General features: G+C 34.1%; 1 protein-coding gene, 1 long non-coding RNA gene and 1 pseudogene across 7 annotated transcripts in view; 1 reads left to right on the top strand and 2 right to left on the bottom strand.

Annotated features, from left to right (window-relative positions):
• The window catches only part of LOC121029696 (uncharacterized), a 47,007-nt gene extending 35,739 nt beyond the window's left edge, over nt 1–11,268 (top strand). For both annotated transcript variants that reach the window (XR_005789841.1, XR_005789842.1), the window contains exon 3: nt 11,111–11,268. This is a non-coding gene — a long non-coding RNA (uncharacterized LOC121029696). The remainder of the gene's footprint in view (nt 1–11,110) is intronic.
• Nucleotides 1–19,156, bottom strand: part of PHIP (PHIP subunit of CUL4-Ring ligase complex) — a 139,457-nt gene that overhangs the window by 84,218 nt on the left and 36,083 nt on the right. For all 5 annotated transcript variants that reach the window (XM_040474003.1, XM_040474000.1, XM_040473999.1 and 2 more), the window contains 3 exons: nt 5,393–5,614; nt 5,018–5,118; nt 617–687 (listed from right to left, as the gene is read on the bottom strand). In XM_040474003.1, the coding sequence (XP_040329937.1) occupies nt 617–687; nt 5,018–5,118; nt 5,393–5,614 (394 nt within the window). The remainder of the gene's footprint in view (nt 1–616; nt 688–5,017; nt 5,119–5,392; nt 5,615–19,156) is intronic.
• On the bottom strand, nt 14,537–18,450 carry LOC121029694 (putative high mobility group protein B1-like 1; annotated as a pseudogene).

The raw sequence follows: 19,156 nt of genomic DNA on the forward strand, positions 1-19,156 counted from the left end.
GTAAATGTAAAAGGAACTGGTACTAGGAACATTTAATAGGTGTTAAATCTATTAATATTTCATTTCATTTTCTCATCAATTCATTTCAAATCTTCAAATTATAGTTTGTTTAAAAAGACATGTCCATTCAAAATGCTACTGCACAAACTCAAAACATAATTGGAGTTATCAGCATTGCTATATAGCTACTTTTTAAAGAGCAAAGAACAAGAATTTGGAGCGAAGTATTTAATATTTACAAATAGCAATCAAATTTATTTTACTTAGCTACAGGATACCTCCCAAATGTCATGAAAATACAAAACGTATTTAAAATACCTTTCTCGCAATGAGATAACTATTCAAAGATATATTCTTTAACAGAGTCGATTCTGAAACTCTTATTCTCCAGAGCAGAGCATTATGGTCTCAAGGAAAATTCTTAGTCACGTGAATACATAAAAAGACTCTAGCAAAATTCAAATATTTCTAAATTAATTTATGACCATCCCCTGGTTTATGTATGTGAATATGATTTATATTACAATAATAAATATTTTCCAAAATTTTATGTGTTCCACTAGAAGCTTTCTAATGTACAACTTTAAGTGGAAAATTAGGGAGAGAAAAATCTTACCAGCACTAAAAGAAGAACAGATCATCTGAACTCCAGGCCGAGGGCGCTCTGTAAATTTAGCAGGTCTTGGACTATAATATAAAAAATAAACAATTAAAAATATCCCTAAAGGGAACAGCAACACCAGAAATGAGCTGTTTCAAAAACTAAATACAGAAAGACAAAATTAAATAAGAAGCAACAGATGGCTCCCTTCCTAAACAAGTTGGAAATCATTATGTGTCGTGATCAGCAGATCTTATGGAAACTACAGATTTCATAGGAGCCCCAGATTATACAACAATCCACACATGAAACACTCTCAAAGCCACTGTCACACCAGACATGTAGTTATTCGTTATACTTACTTCTAACCATATTTAACAGGATTTAGTTTTTCATACAGTACCGTAGCAATGCACAAATACATTAGAAAATAAGTCATTTGAAAACATGAACACACCAGCAAAATAGGTACTGCCTCTGTGGCATAAGTATACCATCAGTTAACTAAACTTTTTCAATATCAGGCACTGTTAATTAAATATTTCCCTCTGTTTATCTTCCAATGTGACAAAATATGCTTTTTAAGACTCCAAAAAGAATCTTAAACACTTATCCTAGACTGTTTGAATCTTATGTCAACTATAATGTTCATTCAAAATAGACATCTACAGAAAAATCATCTTCCTTTAAATATATGTACATTAACTGTATAATTTTGTATTACAGAATATGTCTTATATTTACACTACTGACGTTACATGTTTGTTACAATCAACAGTATTGAAGAAAGAAAAACTGTAGATTTTATACCATACCAGGTCCAATAAGTACACAATATATTTGTAACGCTCTAATACAGGGATTTTATTTAGAGCCCTACTTAACATACATTTTGATCTAGTTTTTCCTTAAGGTATCAGGGGAGAAAATTCAAAGAAATAATTAGAGCTTTCAATCAAAGTGCACTGCATAAATTGTATAATCCATAGCAATTGAAAATAGAGTGGTTTCAGTTTTGTAATCATATCAGGGAAAAAAAGGACAAAATATTTATGATCTATCAATTACACATTCAGAAAAAGGAATTTTTGTCAAAGTGATACAGAACAGTATTTGTTAAAAATTTTAATTAAATAAATTTTTAAAGTGACATTTATACAATTTTTCCTAATAGTCACAAGCCCTGACATAACTGAGCATGAATAGTTTAGAGAACAGAAAGTTATTAAAACACTCTTAAAACCTAAACAATTATTCAGAGTAGAATTAAGTAACCATAATTTAAGTAATCTGAAATTATAAAGACAACTAAATACACTACTTTCATTAATATCTTATGGATTCCAGCTCTCCATTTTTGTTAATTTTTAGCACATTCATTCTTGTAAGTGTTAAGCAACCATTTAGCTGTAACTTACAATCAGAATATACAAATAATCATACAAATTGCCATTTTAAATGGACTTTAATATTTTTAAAGGGAAAAAATAGATAAACAAGTACAATAATTTATTATTTTTTAAATGTTTATTTATTTATTTTGAGGGTGGGAGCAGATAGAGAGAGGAAGAGAGAGAATCCCAAGCAGGTTCCACGCTGTCAGCAGTGGGGCTTGATCTTCCGAACTGCGAGATCATGACCAGAGCCAAAATCAAGAGTCGGAAGCTTAACCAACTAAGCGACCCAGGAACCCCACAAATAATTTGTTTTTAAAAGCACATCTGAGGAAATATTTTAAGATAAAGCTTTGGTATCAGATTCTGTGAGTCCAGTTTCCAGCTCTGCCACTTATCAAGCATTATGACCTTAGGCAAGTTAACATTTCTGTGCCTCAGTCTCATCTATAAAATGGGAGTAAAAACAAAGCATATCTTAAGAGTTATTGAGATAACTGAATAAATTTAACCCACGTAAAATGCTTAGTACTGCACACTCAATAAGTATTAGTATCATTAGTATTTTAATTAATTTAATTCAACCAGTTCTAGATAGTCAATCAATGAATAACTGCTTTTTAGTTTGGCACTCTGCTTGAGAGGGGGTTGACAAAATACTTCCAGTATCCACCTCTATTTTCTCTCCTATCTGAACTAAAGAAAATAATTGTACCTTCTTCATAGGGTTGTCATAAAGATTAGTGAGATGACAAATAGAAAGTGCTTATTAGTACAAGCTTGTCAGACTAAGTGCTTAATAAAAATTTGTAATCATTATCATCTATATATTTTAGGATTCCCATTCTCCTCTTACATCTAAATATGCTTGGACAGCCTTTCTCTCCTACTCAGAGATCTCTTCAGTCAGATTCCGAGTCACGCAGCCACTCCTATTTCTCATCTAAGAAGCAGCATCTTTATTAGTGGAAGTTGTTACCACATACATAAACTCTGTATAAAAACAAATTTATCAAGAGGTTTGGGTTTCAAAATAGGTTTCATTAACTTCTAAAAGAATTGATTTTCTCAATGCAGACTGGGTTGCTGAAGGCACCTCCTCATCAGATTATACAAAAGCATTACAGTTCAATACAATTTTTGCCTTTGATCAGTAATTAAAACCCATGTGACAGTAACAATCTACATCCTGCCAAAATTTTTGGCAGTTATTAGCCATGAGTAAATATGGAAAAGAAACTAAGTGTCCCCAAGTCTATAACTAAGAAAAAATTACTCCTTTATGCCTGACTGTAGGTTAAAAGCTTTTAAGGGATGATTACAAGAATAGAAAAAAATCCTACCTATAATAACTATAAAAAAATTTGTATGTCCAAAAATAGGAAAAACATGAAGCAAAGTATAGCATAACAACTCAGTGGAACATAATGCAGCTATTAAAATTATTATAAATACCTATAATAAAATGTTAAGAAAAAAACAGCAGAAAATTATATACATTACTTGCATCTACATTAAAAATACACATTTATGTGAAAAAGCTGTTAGGATAGTTGGTTAACGGGTAAATCTCTGTAAAGGTTCTGAAAAAAATATCACTTATATGGAATAATTCACTTCTCAAGAATCCAGATATATTATCGTACTTAGCAATGTAATCCTCAAGAAGCACAAAGTTGAGAGTTTAATTTTGTGAAAACATTTTTGTTCCTATGCTAATTTGAAGACTGTTAGTCATATTTTTCTTCTGTATAAAAACAAAACATGAAAACACAATGGTATCCTAATCTGGTCCATAAGAAGGTAAAAAATACTCAAAGGAAAACAACAATTAGCTATTGCTATTGTCCACACACATCAGTAAAATATTTAAACTTTTATTTAATGTTTACAGAAAATCTTTAATATTCTAAATATTAAGAATGCAACTAAAATTAGAAATCAACTTGCTTTCTCCAAACAATCATGTCTTAATCAGAATCCTTTTTCTCAAATGAAGTACATTTTATTATGTTATTCTACCTTCCATGGCCTCTTAATGCCTTGCCATTAGCAGCACTCTACAGGAATCTTAATATACACGAAGCTTATCTAAATACTACTCTTTTAAAATTATAAAGACATTCTCAAATTACTCAACTTGAGTTGATATTTATAAACAAAAGTCAGACAGAATTATTGAGATATCCCTTCTAATCTGAATGATGTTCTACCATGAGAGCACAGAGATGACCATTTAGACACTGCAGAATCACTGAGTGCACCAATTCCCCATTCACAGACTGCCTATGGGGCAATATGCAGCACTTCCTCTCCCTATTATACCCACTTGAGAGGTGGCAAGGCATAGATAGCATGGTACCAAAGGGCAGAGAAGTGTTGTTCTAAGTCCTGGCCATGCCAATTCTTAAGAACTGTTTTGCCTCATTGTCCTTAATCGAAAGAGAACACTGTCTAACCACCTTGTTTTAATAAACCAAGATACTAGAACAAGAGAAAGCACAGATGCAAAATGCTATTATGGGATGAGGTGAGGATGCATTTATCTACCTTGATGTAATTTAGTAAAAACTTAATCTGTTTTCCTACGTTTCCTGAGATCTTCAATAAAACCTAAAGTTTGTAGATTCAGTGACACAAATAAACTACAATTCTTCTAAATAGCAGCCTTAGGAATTCTTAAGATTATGTTCTCAACACCAGAAGGAGCTACTGAGATGAAATTATGCCGTATACAGAAAGGAGTGATAATGAAACAGGTATGTTCTGAAGGAAATGGCTAAGGCTAGGAAAAAGAGAAAAAAAACCAAAAACCAAACCTGTTAACATAAACTTTCTCTGAAGCATGGAAAAAAGGGGGGTGCGGGGAGAAGCATGAAAATCAAAGAGGTCAGTGAATGCATTTCTGTTTTTTACTCAAGGAGAATAAATAAATTTATACTTATTGTTGACTACTTTATATTATTGCAATTTTAACCATTAAATTAAATAATCAATTCTATGAAATAAAAGAGCAACTGACTTTATTTTAAGGGTTCCAGCATCCCACAGCCAAAAACAAATAGTGCCATCTGCCCCTGTAGAAGATAGATATCTCTTTGAGCCACTGCACAATGGTGAGAACTGAAAAACAATTGAAGAAGAAAAAAAATATAAGAAGAGTGACATAATCCAAATAACCCACTTTTTACCATATAAACAGCAACTAATAAACAGAGCTAGAAAGCATTCACAATGGATGAAGGTCATGACTACCATATATTTAAAGTCCATATATTTATAAAGAAAAAAGAAATATTCCTTTCTTCATTTTAGTTGGCTTTATACAATGGATTATAACAGTGACTTAAAATTTAAATCATAATCAAAAGGATTTTACAGGGATTAAGCAAATTACCTGTAGTGATGTTATAGATGCACTGTGGCCTTGAAGAACAGCCAAAGGTGCACATGTTCGAAGACACCAGACTCGGATCATTTTATCACAACTTCCAGCTGCTATCATGGTATTCTCATAGTTTACAGCCATGTCTGATATTTCAGCAGCGTGTCCTCTTAAAGTAGCTAATAATCTTCCATCATCTGTTGCCCAGATTTTCACAAGGCAGTCATCAGAACCCTTAAAACAAAAATGAGTATTAATGGAATTAACTCTATAAATTGTAATTCAAATTCTGAACAGAGATAAAAAATTGTATCTGTTATGTTCACTTCCCAACACTTATATTCTTAAGTACTGAAGTGTTAAACACTTATTTTAGGAATTTTCCTCTATACAAGTCTATTTTTATTAAATCATTCACTTACAAACAATACCTGTGTGTCCACCAATCTACCAGGAGAAACAGGATGTTAATAATAACATTTACCTATGATCTCCTACCCACCACCTCTGGTAACCTCTATCCGGAATCTTGTGAAAGAATCTGAACTTCTGAAGTAACAAAACAAAATTGTAATAAGAGAACATAATGTAATACACAATAGTGATTAATCCTGTATATATTATGTTATACAGAAACGAAAGCTAATTTTTCTCCTAGGAAGTTAAAAATGTAATTCATAAATGAGTTTCCCATCAGTAATCTTCAGCTAAATACATTACATATAAAATCACCAAAGCTGACTTGTTAGTTAACAAAACAAATTTCATTTTATCTCCCATGAAGTCAATAAAAATACATAAATTACACATTCTGCTATACTAGTATAAGCTCAGAAAGAAACTGTAAAAGATACACATTTCCAGGAATATCTATATTTACAAATAGACATTTCAATTTCACATAATCAAAACCAGAGATTAGAACTTCTAGGCTTTATTATTTTTTTTCTTAGTTTCCTTAATTCATTTTATAGCTGTAAATTTATACTTTTTTTACCAACCTCTATTTCCTCTTATTTTCCATTATTTGAAAGTTTTAAATACACAAAAAAGTGGAGAATATTGTCATTAGCCTTATCCATTTCCCAAATTCAAACTTATCAATAAGTTTCAGAGGTGGCATGTTACAACCATCCAATCTAATTCTTAAAAAAAAAAACCCTCCTTATATCTGACATTAGAAAGTAGTTAGAAGATCCACAAAAGCAAATGTACAGATGTATTATCACCTTCATACTGATAGGACATATAAATGACCACAAACACAGTATTAACAGAACATTTGTTTTAAGTAAATATTTATTGAGAGAGAGAGAAAAAGAGGGAGATCGAGCAGGGGTTTGGGGGAAAGAGGAAGGGAGGGAGGGAGGGGGAGAGAGAGAGAGAGGGAGGGAGAGAGGGAGATAGAGAGGGAGGGGGGGAGGCGGGGAGGGGGGAGAGAGAGAGAGGGAATGAATGAATATATCCCAAACAGGCTCCGCACTGTTAGTGCTGATCTCACAACCATTGAGATCATGACCTGAGCTGAAATCAAGAATCTGACACTCAACCCACTGAGCCACCAAGGTGCCCTAACAAACATTTTAAATGCTATATCCTAAACCAGAGTCGGCCAACACTACCTACAATACTCTCAATTAACTCACATTCTTCTGAGCTTTGAAGCAAATTAAGTGGGTAACCAACCACTAAAGACTAGTGATAAAATTTAACTTTGGTAAATTATCTACATTAAAATCTGGTATTTTTATCCCATTCACTTATCTCAGGCTCTTTATCTATAAAACAAGGTGGTTAAATTGGATGATTCCTAAGGTTCCTTCTACTTTTAAAATTCAGTGATTCATGCACTCATTTATTCATTTGCCTGAAGATTAAGTATGTGCCAAACACTAGAGATACAAAGACACAGGATTCCTGTCCTTAAGAAGCAAGGCAAAAGAGTGTAAATGCAGTAACATGTCTGAAGTGCTATACGGTTGATCAGAAGAGATTCAAACAAGGGAACAGGGTGTTTTTCCTAAGAGGTGAAGAAATAGGATCTGGAAAAGAATCCAGAAGCAGTGATGCCTGGACAGAGCGTTCTGCATGAAGACACAACGTAATGTAGTAAGCTTTGCACACAGACTCCAGAGTCAAACATCTTAGTTCATGACCTGGTATGTCCACTTTCTATATCTTTAACCTTGGGTAAGTTACAGGTTTCCTATGCCTAAGTTTTCTTTTCTTTACGCATATCATCGCACTGTTGCAAAAACTAAATAAGTAAGTGAGGATGGAGTACCTGGTACACAGTAAGACTATTACCACTGCTTCTGTTGGTAGTAGTATTCTTATTTTTACTTTGGCGATATTCTTTTTAGGTTTCTTTATTTATTTGGCGTGGGGGGAGAGGGGACGAGAGAGAGAGAGAGAGAGAGAGAGAGAGAGAGAGAGAGAGAGAGAGCGCCCAACTTGGGGCTCGATCTCACAACCATGAGATCATGGCCTGAGCCGATATCAAGAGTTGGATGCTTAAATGATTGAGCCACCCAGGTGCCCCTACTTTAGCAATACTCTTACTACTTTAAAAAAACAGAAACATTCTATATGGCAACAAGAGAGAAAAGTTTGATCAAAGGCATGAAAATGTCAATGTAAGAACTCCAAGTTAGTCTGTACGCTAACTTAGAGTGTGAGGTAAAGGCATAAGGATGAAGTTAGGGAAAAACTGTAAAGGACCTTTTATGGTATACTATGAAATATGTTTTCTAAAGGGGATCACTTAAGATTATTAAGCTGTTGCTTAATAACAACAGCAAAGATCCTGTTGGCATCAGTGTGAATTAGGATAAACAATCGGAGGCCAGGTGAAAGTTGTTAAAACAGTACAGGCAGGAGAGAGAAGTGATAAAACAGATGATAGCAGAGAAAGCTCAAAAGAGATAGAATACAGAGCTGTTTGGGGAATTAAAGGAAAGAAGATTGTATCTCTGCTATCAGTGAAAAGAGAAGAAGGAATGGTAGTAGACTATGACTTCCAGAAAGGTGGTCTACATACCACTTGGCACATGGGAATTGCACTAAGCGTGAGCTGAATAAAAAACGGCAATAAAGCATTTATTCAACTCTTAAACTTACTTATTCAACTCTTTTAACTCCACAAATTAAGTCAATTTATTCACTTTATCTTCTAAAAATTAAGGTAATATTTGGCTCTGACCTAAACTCACAACAAAAGTAAAATTTTATGTTAATACTGGTAGAATATATGAAAAAGTAAAATCATGACATCTCATTGTGCTTCATAATACTGATAGAAATCATTTTGTTCTTATGTATTTCAATAAAAGTTTGCTTTACATTCTACTATAGAGGATGTTTCACATATTTTCATGTTAACAAAGAGGGAAAAACAAAAACCAAACACCTTTTTGACCAAAATGCCAGTTTTTAATGAAAATAGTAGCAACCTGAAAGTCAGCGTTCAGTGACTTTTCACCAACTAAAAGAACAAAAAGTCCCATTATATTCATATTGACTTCATTATTAGTAATATCACCAATTTAATATTTTAATAATTTTGCTCTGTATAGACAAGTACTAAAATAAAACAACATTATGCACATTTTCCCCAAGTGTGTTTTATTCCAATTGACCTCTTTTCTTCCATTTGGTTGCAGGAGAGAAATCTTTGACCTTTTAGGGAAATCTCTCTTTACTATCCTCTTCCATGACCTATACAATAGTGTGCTGTCCCATCCTCACCCCTACTCCCCGGAACTCCTGGCAGAATTTCAAACAGAACTCTAAAGCATCCTTAAACAATTTCTATTTCATGCATCATTACTTGTGATCATTTATTTATTTTTATGGGAATGTAAAACTAAAGATGACCTGACAAATTCACCCAAGTTCTTTTAAAATGGCTATCAGAAACATAAATACACGTAAATCGACTGAAAAGGACTGCACAAGAAAAATTAAATTTAAATTAAATTAAATTAAAACAGTTTTATATTTAAATGTTTATTTTTGAGAGGGGGGAAGGTGTGGGTGTGGGGGGACAGAGGATCCAAAGCGGGCTCTGTACTGACAAGCAGAGAGCCCCAATGCAGGGCTCAAACCCACAAACCATGAGATCACGACCTGAGCAAAAGTCAGACACTTGACTGATTGAGCCACCCTGGCGCCCCTGGGAAAACATTTCTAAAACCACTATACACATGTTTAAATTGAATGTGGAAGGATAAATTAAAAACTGATTATTCTTATTAAAAACAAAACAAAACAAAAAAAAAAAAAACAAAACGTAGAGCAGAATTAGAAAAACTTTCCTTCCCCAAGCCTACCTCAAATGTTAGTTGGGTCAATAATAAACCAAAGAGTAGGGCACTACAGCCTTAAAATGTTAAAAAAGTGTTAAGGACATTAAAATAAGACCAATGTTATGTAATGGTGAAAGGAACAGATGAACAACATAGTCATCGTGGTTGGCTTTGGCTATGAGGATTACACAGGTTTCTAAGATGTATGAAGAAGAAAGAGGTATGGTAGAAATAGCAAATTTAAAGTAAACTGGAAAGAAATTAGATGATTCTTAACCTCGGCAACAATACAATTATCTGAGGATTATTTCCTAAAATGGGGAAAGGGAGAAACAAAATAAGGAACCAGAAAAAAAAAGTGAACAAAGCTTGGAAAATAAAGTGGAAGAAGAGCAGTAAGAAAAAAGGAAAAACTCTGTAAGCAAAAGGGGAATGTCCTGCTAAAATTAGATAGCATGATTTTAGAAAAACTTCAACTAACAGTTTTTTTAGCAAAGCTCCAATGCCTAGGGGAAAACAGAGTAGTCATTTCTTTTCAATAACATCTAGATGTTGTTCTTAGGACAGGGGATTGCCAAAGTGAGAAAAGCTGGGAGTACAAAGTAGAAGTGGAAACAAGAAACAGCTGGAAAGGTTTTATCTGAGTAAGATAATAGACGGTTTTAAATACCTGTTAAGGAGTTTGGATTTAACCCAGTGAGGTAGCTACTGCAGAATTTTAAGCAGACAAGACTTGGTTACCACAATATTTTTAGCCACAATAAACTCTAAGAAACTATGAGCTAGGTGCAAAATAGAAATTGCTTTTTTTGGAATTCATTTTTGAGTCAAATTTAAATATTAAGCTAGTGTTTAATGACAAGCAAACATAAGACAGCAGTGTATCACTACTTTCACTCTTCAATAATGTTAAATTGTCATAATTACTGTGAAAAGTGTGCTCATTAATATGTTGTCATTTGTGTTTATGTCAAACCTAGCATTCAAAAAATCTGAAAAAAATTACAATAAGAATGTGTAGCTTCACTTATTTAAATCCTCAAATAAGATGTGACACCAAATTTTCAGTGACTTTTTTAGACATCACTGTCAATGCAAAGATAAAGCCAAAGAAAAAACAAAACAACAACAATAACTTATCTTTATTTGGAAAAACAGCAGTGTAGATGTTATTTATGAAAAGGCCTGGTAAGAAAGAATGGGACTTAAAGAAAACAGATTTGCCTGAACACAGGACTTAGTTTGAAATACCCTATTAATTTGTATATTCCACTGCCACACCACGGAAGCCATATTCACAATAAAGCCATGTGCCTTTAAAATAATCAATATGCTCTGTAGCTTAGGATAGAGGAAGAAAACAGAGTCAGACTTTACCTAGGAATCACTGTTTCTTTCTTTCTGTTTCTCTCTTTTTCTTAAGACTATGGAGATAATGGCAGCAAAGACCTCTCCTTCCAACATGAAACTGGATCTCTTACACTGTAGGTAATTCCTAACAACAACAAAATTCTATTTTGTGAATCCCCCTTGGAAATTTCGAAGTTTCATGAAAATAAAAAGTTTGAGAGGTAAAGTTCAGATAAATAAAAATATCGACATTCTCCATTAATGAAGCCTAGGCAATGTTAGGTACGCATCTGACTTTGGTATTCTGGTACTCCACAGGTCTCTGTGACATGGCTTTCCACTTTGTCATGGACTTGGGTATTAAAACTCTCAAAATCTAGAAAAAAATGTCCTATTAATGTTATGAAAACTTTATGAAACAATCAGTAACAGGGCTCTGAATCACTTAAATGCTATGCAGAAACTAAAGCAGAACCTAAAGTCTGCACTCCCAAAATTTAAATTTTAAAGGCTTTTTTAAGGCAACTTTTAAAGGCTTAACTGAATTTGTATTTATGTATTTACTTACACTAAAAGCTAGAAGATTGGAAGTGACAATTATGTGAACTAGTCAGTGATGAAGAAAGTCCTTTACATGTTGGAACAGTAAATGCCAAAGAATGATTGACTTCTGCAAGCAGAAAACCACACACATTTGGAAACAGTACAGCAGGTTACATCTACACAGATTATCTTAAAAGGAAAAAGTAGATCTATAAACTTTTCCGTGCTAAGAGGAGCATCAACTGTGCAGACCAACCAAACATTACTACTTTGAAATAAAAAAAGAAATTATGTGATATTTAAACCTATAATATCTTGGAAAATCTAGCATTCCTTGGCAGAAATCAAGAGAATTCTAATTTTTCTTGCTACTACTACACAGATTTGAATCAGATTTCACTCTTGATGTCTTTAGAACAGAATTAAATGTTAAAAACATCACGTATATTGTCATGTATACTACAGTATCATTTTCTTATTCAAGCTAAAAAGTACCTTGCTCTTCAGGCAGCTAAAATTTGCTTATAATTTAAATGTAGTTCAATGTTTTTTTAAAAAAGATGCCATTGATTTTCTTTCCTACCAATCTACTACAGACCTGTTTCATTTCCCTTACAAATAATCTCAAACTTCAGTGTCAATCATTTCAACACATGCCCAATTTTCTCACTCTCTCATCCACCTACACCACCAATGACTAACCTGTATCCATGTAATTATCACTTACTCCAATCCTGCTCCCAAGATACTAGGTACTATTATGGAAAAAGAAGATATGCGTACTAAATCTGCAACACTGAAAATATTATGAACCCTCCCTCTATTTATTTGGGAGGCTAAAGCTAACTGGTCCCTATTTGTCACTCTTTTCCTATTACGAGGCTTTATCACATACCTCTAGGACCCAGTTCTGTTTCCTAACATGAAGTATTTCACAATGAAAGTAGAATCTGCTCATTGTGAACTTAATTAACTCTCTTTTGAAATAGGCCAAAATAAAGTGCTCTTTACACATCTCATCTTCATCTATTTATTCTATCCATCCTCCTTAGATCTTCCTATATCAAGTCTACTGTTCTAGTTCCATCTCTTTGACCAAGTTTTTCACAAATTTATCTTCCTATAAATTACTATGCTCTTGCTTTCCTTTCCATTACTACCAAACTTACTGAATACTCACTATAGTTCTCATGCACTTAAAAAAAATAATTTTTAATTTCAAGCTTACAGAGTTTCAAGAACAGTACCAATGTCTTCCATATCTCTGTAACCCAGATTGATCAACGCACCCATTACCATTAGTTTTTTCCTGCACCATTTAAGAGCAGGCTGCAGACTTGATGCCCCATCACTTCTAAATATCCCAGTCTGTATTTCTCCAAAACAGGGATACTCATCTACATAAGTTGGTAAATCCATATTTATATAACTGCCATCCAATCCACAGACCCCATTCAAATTTCGTCAACTATTGTGAAAATGTTTCCTTTTCCTTTTTGGTCCAGGATCCCATATAGCAACACGTTATATTTTAGGTATATTATCTCTGCAATTTCCTTCATTGTAGAAAATTTCCTCAGGCTTTCTGTTTTGTGTCCTCAGAAATTTATAAATACAGACCTTAAGTTCTGTAGGATGATCTCAAGCCTCAGTCTAATGTTTCTTCACGAATGAATCTAGGTAATTACTGTCTTGACAGGAATCCCACAAATAAAATGCTGTATTTTTCAGTGTACCACTTGAGAGAACACACCATGTCAACTCATCTCACCACCTGTGAAGTTACTTTTATCATGTGTTTTCAACTTTTCTCCCCTGTAAAGTTGCAATTTCCCCCTTTTAATTAACATGTTGTGGGAACATATTGCAAGATTAGGCCAGTATCTTCAAACCAAGATCCTCTACTAGCCTTAGTTAGCTTTTGTTAATGACACACAAATGAATCAACTACCACTGTGATAGTTGCCAAATCATCATTCTTTCTACAATTATCAGTTGACATTTGACCTAAATAAGAGTTTTTCCTCCTTTCTCATTTATTCATTTACTTACTTATATCAGTATAGACTCATGGGTTCCTATTTTAGTCGATGCTAATAAGATAGAATCCCTGACTATCCTAATGGTGCTTACTAAGAAAATAGAACAGAACCCCAATTCTATTTACTTTTTTTAATTAAAAAAATTATATTTACCTAGAAGCATTCACAATGTCAACAAAACAGCTGTTAACTTTTTTTTGCAATTAGAGTGGTATTCCATCAACAAAACAATTATTTACAATGTCACCAAAACAGCTGTAACTTTTTTTTTTTGCAACTTAGAGTGGTATTCCATCAACAAAACAATTATTTCCTATAAGCTGCACCAAAGAAAACTAAAGATGAAAAAAGCTACCATCCCCATGCATAACTAGTTTCTGCTGTGTACCAATAAGAACCTGCTTTAAATATCCTTTTAAGTTTTATTTCGAGAGAGTAAGAGCATGAGTGGAGAGGGGTAGAGAGCAAAAGAGAGAGAGAGAGAATCCCAAGCAGGCTTGACACTGTTAGCACAGAGCCCAGTGCAGGGCTTGAACTTGAAACATGAGATCATGACCTGAGTCAAAACCAAGAGTTGGATACTTAACTGAGCCACCCAGGTGCTCCAAACCTGCTTTAAATTTCTAGGTCAATTTACAACCCCTATACTGTACCAGGCAAGGTTAGTGGCTGGTGAAAATACCACAAGGACAGGGCTATCTAAAGACACATTTGGTATTGTGTTAACTATATAAAAAAAAAGACAATCTACAGTTTAAAAACAAATTTTTATGCAACCCTACATTTCAATTTTTTTTCTTTAAAAGTTGTGTACAGCAGGCGTTAAATGCTTTATAGATCAGGGGAAAAAAACTGATCTACTCCTTCTCATTCTTTTCATCTTCCTCCTCTTCCCTGCTTTCCTCAGCTTTGACTTTTTTTTTTTTTTTTTTTTTTTTTTGCCACATCAGGCTTTCCTTTAGCTCACTATGCAGCAATGTCCTCTATATTTTTCCTTCAGCTTTACAGCCTTCTTTTCATGAGGTTGCTTGTCATCTGCAGCAGTGTTATTCCACATCTCTCCCAGTTTCTCTGCAACATCACCAATGGAGACTGGGATGTTCTCCTTTGATTTTGGGGTGATACTCAGAACAAAACAAGAAAAGGGCTGAAGGAGGCCTCTCAGGTGTACTGAGATCCTTGAACTTCTTTTTTCGTTTCTCCTTTAGAAGGGATATAAATTTTCATTTCTCTTTCTTAATGGGCCTTGCCCACCTTTGCCATGTCTTCTAATTTTTCTTTCTGTTTAGCAGACATAGTCTTCATCTCTCTGAGCACTTCTTAGAAACTCTTGAGAAGGTGACTGAAGCATCTCGGTGCTTCTTGTGCTCCTTCCAGTGAGTTTGCATAAAGAAAGCACATGAGGACATCTGCCTCTTGGCTTCTTAAGGATCTCCTCTGTCCATGTTTAATTATTTTCCTCAGTGAGGCAGTCACCACCCAGTGCCTATCTGGCTCTCACTTGCCCCAGCGTGGTAGCTCATAAAACTCAAATTTTAAAAATATGAATTTCAGACAATGATACCTATATTAAGAGAAATATAATAAAGTGTCTAAATGGAATAGACAATGTTGAAGTATGGGGAGGGAAGATAGGAAAAAGTCTGTAAGAAGGTGGTGTTTGAACAGAGACCTGCTAATAAAGGAGTTAGTCATGGGAATATTTTGGAAAAAACAATTCAATGCAAAGGGAATAGGTACTACAAAGGCTCTAAGCCATAAATGGACTTTGCAAGTGTGAAGTACAGAAAAAGACCAGTGTAAAAGGAGGATACAAGAAAGGAATCAGTCTTACAGACATCTGTATAGATCTCCCCTAACAGATTCTAAGTTTCTTACAAGAAAGAACATTATTCATTTTTATACCTCTGACTGGTTGATTCATTCATCATTTGTTCCACCCCTAATGTATGCACAAGATACTCTGAGGCATTAAAGATCTAAAAAGGTTCAAGAAAAAAACCTTTGATATTAAGTTCATAACTTAAAAGAGACATCTAAACAAATTCATTGCAACATAACAGAAAAATACAATAGAAGTATGCAGTTCAGTGATAGTACTCCACATTCAGAAAACAATTTTTTTTTTAACTGTTAAACTTTTTGAAGAATGGTCTGTGTTAAGTCTCTTCCATTCTTCAATTCCCAGTCCCTCTTCAGTGCACTGCAATCTTACTCCTATTCCCAATACTAAATTAAAACTGTTTTTTGTCAAGGTCATTAATGGTCTTGACAACCAAAAAATGCCTTTCAGTTCTAATTTACTTTAGGTTTCCATCTTTCATAAAATATTAATCCTTTGGCTTTTAAGACACCATTTCTTTTATTTTTCTCTGGCCTCTTAAGCAGCTCTCAGTCTCAATTATTGACTCCTCTCCTTTTCTTTCACCTGTTTTAAAAGTTAAAGTTTCAGCCTTAGGTTACATACATATGAGGTAATACAATCAATTTCCATATTCAATGATTCCCAAGCTGAATCTTCTAGCCTTAATCTTTTTCCTGAGCTCCCAATGCCTCTTGAACATTTCTATTTGGCTATATGGGTAAGTATCTCAAATTCAACACGCCCACCTTCACAAACTTCACTTAAATCCCTACCACAGTAAATGATAGGACTTTCTATCCAGTCACATAAGTTAAAAACACGTGATCCCATACTCTTCCCACTCAATTCTTCCCTATATTCAAATGAAGCTCTTAAATCCTACAGATATTTTTAATCTGTTAATTCCATCCCTACTTTCACTGTGACTCTGTTCAAGCCTTATGATTTCTTTCATGGATCAATGCCAGAACCTTTTCACCAATTTCTCCATATAGACTCTGTTTCTTTCAATCCATCCTTACAATGCCAAGAGATTGTTAAAAAGAGAAATTATACTCACTCTTCTGTCAAAATCTGTCATTTTCTCTCCTTTGCCTTCAGGAAAGAAACCCACTCCCCTTCATACATCATCAAAAGGATCTTAATGATTTTGTCTCCCACTAATATCTCCAGCCCTTGCTTAAATGATTATCTATATTTCTCCTTTGCCATATCTAACAATACACAACTGCCTGTTACATTCTTCTAAGGTTTATAAATGCCTTTCCCTAAGTTGCAATATCCAGCTAAATTCAGCTGAGGTGTTACTCCTCAGCTTCCCTTACCATCTTCTACAACACACTGCATTAGATACCTCTCCCTCTATGACACTTCAGTATCTTATATAGCCTCTTTCAAGTTTCTTATCAATTGTATCAATATTGTCTGTTGACTACTGATGAACTTTCCAGGGACAGATACTCTTTCATTTCTAGATACTAAGTGTCTGGAAGAGTGTCTGGCTGTAACCTACAGCATTTATGGAAGTATTTTATACCCTTTTGCCTTAATTTGAAAAGAGAGATATATTTTCTTCTATAAAGGGGAAGGGAAGAATATTTTTATATGGTTCTCAACATACTTTGTGTATTATGAGTGAATAGCTTACTCCTGAGAAAATTCATTAACTCTGCTTTTCTTTGGTAAATATTATTTAAGGAAATGATTCTAAAACCAAGTAAAACAACTTACAAACTAAGAGAATTAGGAAGCAAGTCTGACTTGGTAGTAATGCTGTCTCCCTCTCTGGGTTCTTCTCATTATTCTACTGGGAAATATCTATTACAACATTCTAGTACAAAATATTTGTAAATTATCCTATTATAGAATTTCTCTTATTAAAGTGATTTCATTTTTGATCTTGTGTAGAATTTACAAATAAGATTTTAGTAAGAAAATGAAATGGATAAAATTTAAATCTATCTATAAAATCGACAGCAGTAGGTAAAACTTAATGACTGCTTACTGTAGAGCTTGTTCTACACTGATTACATGCATTATTTCATGTAATCATATAAAAATCTTCTGGGGTTGGTATTATTATTGTCTATTTCCCCTCCCCCCTTTTTTTAGAGATGAGAAAACTAGAGATTAAAGTGATGAGGTAATCTGTCCAAATTACACTGCTAGGAAGTGGTAAAGCTGTGAGCTAAACTAAGCACCCCCTAATGCCAAAGTTGACGCCCTTAAACACAGTGCTATCTATTTTGTCCCTAGCTATGTCTACTGAGAAAGGACTCAAGAGAATATGTCGTTCCTTGGACAAAAACTTTCAAATACATCTACACAAGAACTTTAGGAATAAATATGTAAGGTCTTAAGATACCAAATACATAAAAAGATAAAACTGAGTTGATCTATTACTGAACTGTTGTTCCAATAAATAACAACAGTGTGCTCTCTCACAGGAATGTCTCATTGGTCAATCATGATCTACTATCCGAAAGCTTTAGCCCATCAGTTTTCAAGACTGATTTTCAAAAGTCAGTCAGTGGCTAGTGTGTTTCAGTGGGATGAGCAGCCATCCTACTTTATGAAGTTAATATGAACAGTGAACACATATGTACCACATTGCCACTTGAGGTGGGAATTATAAAAATACAAGGAAATTTTAAATAAGAGTACTCTCATACCTTTTATTTCTTATCACATGGTAACATTTTGGACTCTATAACTGCAAATCACCAGTACAAAATTACAGTACTATGAGTTTGGCCCAACTAGCAAATTATATCACATACATAAAACATCAACAATTTTAGGCTCTGGTAAGACCATATAAAATAATATAAACATTATTTCCCTCCCTTTAAGTATGTGTCCTCAACTGTAGAAAAATCATCAAAAACAGCTTTTTTTTAAATGTTTATTTTTGAGAGAGAGAGACAGAATTGCGAGTGGGCGAAGGGCAGAGAGAGAGGGAGACAGAATCCAAAGCAGGGTCCAGGCTGGCTCTGAGCTGTCAGCACAGAGCCCAACACGGGGCTTGAATTCACCAGGCGTGAGACCATGACCTGAGCTGAAGTCGGAAGCATAACCACTGACTGAGCCACTCGGGAGCCCCAAAAAACAGCTTCTTCTTCACACAGCATTCCTTCTCCCCAAATCTAGAACAGGAGCTGCATGCAGATTTTTTCCCTACAGGGCCACTAATTATCTTAGGCTTTGTAACCGTAAATACTCAAACATGCCAGTCTCTGTCATAATTACTCAATTCTGCCATTTGGTAGTGCAAAAGCAACCATAGGCAACATGTAAACAACTAAGCATGCTTGTGTTGGAATAAAATTTTATTTGCAAAAACAGGCAGAAGGCTGGATTTGACCCACAGGAGTAGTTTGTTACCCCTTAAGTTCAAAGAGCTGCTCTTCCAGACTTCTTACCTACCACTCTACCAAACTCATGAGATAGCATCAGCACATTATTTCACTGCATTTTCCTGCAAAAAAATTCTAGATTATGTACCTAAATCAAATTAAAATACACATAATGCGTCATAAACTACAAAAACAAATGCTTACCACCCTATCATTTTTAAAGAAAGAATCCCTACAAGGTATTTTACTAACATTAAAAATTAAGTTATATATTTTTAATTTTTTATTATTTTTACTTTTTTTACATTTATTTA

Source organism: Herpailurus yagouaroundi, unplaced genomic scaffold, assembly GCF_014898765.1.
Source record: "Herpailurus yagouaroundi ecotype Mexico unplaced genomic scaffold, PumYag 139, whole genome shotgun sequence".
NCBI lineage: Eukaryota > Metazoa > Chordata > Mammalia > Carnivora > Felidae > Herpailurus > Herpailurus yagouaroundi.